The sequence below is a fragment of the Apteryx rowi genome, unplaced genomic scaffold (assembly GCF_003343035.1).
Source record: "Apteryx rowi isolate R43461 unplaced genomic scaffold, aptRow1 scaffold_458, whole genome shotgun sequence".
NCBI lineage: Eukaryota > Metazoa > Chordata > Aves > Apterygiformes > Apterygidae > Apteryx > Apteryx rowi.
The window spans coordinates 513,760-515,406 of record NW_020450714.1 but is presented as its reverse complement, the minus strand read 5'-3'; the positions used below and the strand labels follow the sequence as shown (position 1 = coordinate 515,406).

At 54.2% G+C, this 1,647-nt stretch overlaps 1 protein-coding gene across 1 annotated transcript in view; it reads left to right on the top strand.

The window, feature by feature from the left end:
- Nucleotides 1-548, top strand: part of IRX4 (iroquois homeobox 4) — a 4,004-nt gene extending 3,456 nt beyond the window's left edge. Inside the window, exon 6 of the mRNA XM_026077536.1 lies at nucleotides 7-548. Coding sequence (XP_025933321.1) covers nucleotides 7-450 — 444 coding nt within the window. The 3' untranslated portion in view covers nucleotides 451-548. The remainder of the gene's footprint in view (nucleotides 1-6) is intronic.
- The last annotated feature ends 1,099 nt before the right edge of the window (nucleotides 549-1,647 follow it).

Genomic DNA, 1,647 nt, shown 5'->3' with positions numbered 1-1,647 from the left:
GCCAAGATGTGCTTCCAGCCGGGGCAGCAGCTGCTGGAGGCCAAGCCGCGGATCTGGTCCCTGGCGCACACCGCCACCTCCCTCAACCAAGCCGAGTACCCCTCCTGCATGCTCAAGCGCCAAGGGGCAGCCACCGCCGTCGCCGTCTCCGCCCCGCTCGGTGTCATCGACCGGCACCAGGACTCGCCGGTCACCAGCCTCAGGAACTGGGTGGACGGGGTGTTTCACGACCCCCTCTTCAGGCACAGTACTTTGAACCAAGCCTTGGGCAACACCACGGTTTCCTGGGGCACCACCAAAGGGGCCATCCTGGAAACGGGAGCCTTGGGACACTCGGTGGGCAACGGCGCCAACGTGCTCAAGGGACAACTCTCAAACTTAGCCCACCAGGACTCAAACAAAGAATTTATTGCATTTCCCAAATCAGGAAGCAAAATGTTTTGTTCCTAACAGCCCACCGAAGGCGAAAGGACTTTCTAACACTTGAAGAGTCAGCTACACTGAAAAGAGACTGGCGAGAGTTTAAATTTAAATATAAAACTTTTTTTAAGCAACACAAACAAGGATTTAAAATTCAGTTTGCTCGGTTCAACGGACAGACTTTACTCATTGCTGTTCTGAAGAATTTCTCCTGGCTGCGACTTTAAGGGATCAATGTCGTGAGAGTTATTTAATTCCATGTCCAAAAGCACGTACTATAGTGTAGACCTACTTAAAAAGTTTACATCCGAAAGTTTACAAACGAGAAATTTTAATTCAGATTTAATTTAAGGCATGCCAACATTAGTTATAAAGACTTTTGGAGAGTTTTTCCTTATAATTTCCTTGTTAGCATATAATTCACAAACAGCACTTCTACTAAGTTTAAACCTACTGCACAAGTTTATCTTGACAAAGATATGTTAAAAGGTATGTTCACTCCAATAAATTGTCTGTTTCAGAGGTAACACCGGTGATGGCGTTTTGCATTGTGCAATAAGAGTATTTTAAGATTTTAAAATTCCCAAGCGGAGCTGTCCCGGTCACTCAAAAGGACTGTCAACAGGCTGCGGTGAGCGGGGAGAGCGCGCTACCCGCCGCCGGTGGATCGCTCTTGCCAGCAGGCACAGCTGCAGGAGGATACCCGCGTTGTTCTCCGCGCTTTCTGGTCTCTTTGTGCGCCCGAGAGAGGCCGCGGCGGGGCGGCACCGGTGCGCCCGCGCCTCCCCGCCTGCCCCGCGCCGCCCCGCCGGGGAAACGCAGGGCGGCTTTTCACTGCCTTTGTGGAGTTTGACAGTTGTCACCTATGGAAAAGGGGGCGGAGGAGGGGAGAAAAACAGCAATAGCTGGAGCCTCAGGATCCTCTTGTAAAATAGCGGCGGAGGGCTGGAGGCGCGCAGGCAGGCGGGCATGCCAATGGGGCAAGGGGTTAAGAAGCGACTGGGCTTGCAATGTGTCCCCGGGGAGAGCGGAGGGCTGGCGAAGCGGGGGCGCCCGAGCCCCAGCGGCAGCAAAGGCCCCGGGGAGCCGCCGCCGGCGGGCGGCTGGGGGCTGCCCCCAAAGAGCCGGGCGGTGCCGCGGCGGCTCCCCGTCGGTGTGCCGAGCAATTGGTTCACATGGAAAATTTGATCTTTTAAACAACCGTTTTAGCTTCCAGCTCCTCTGCCA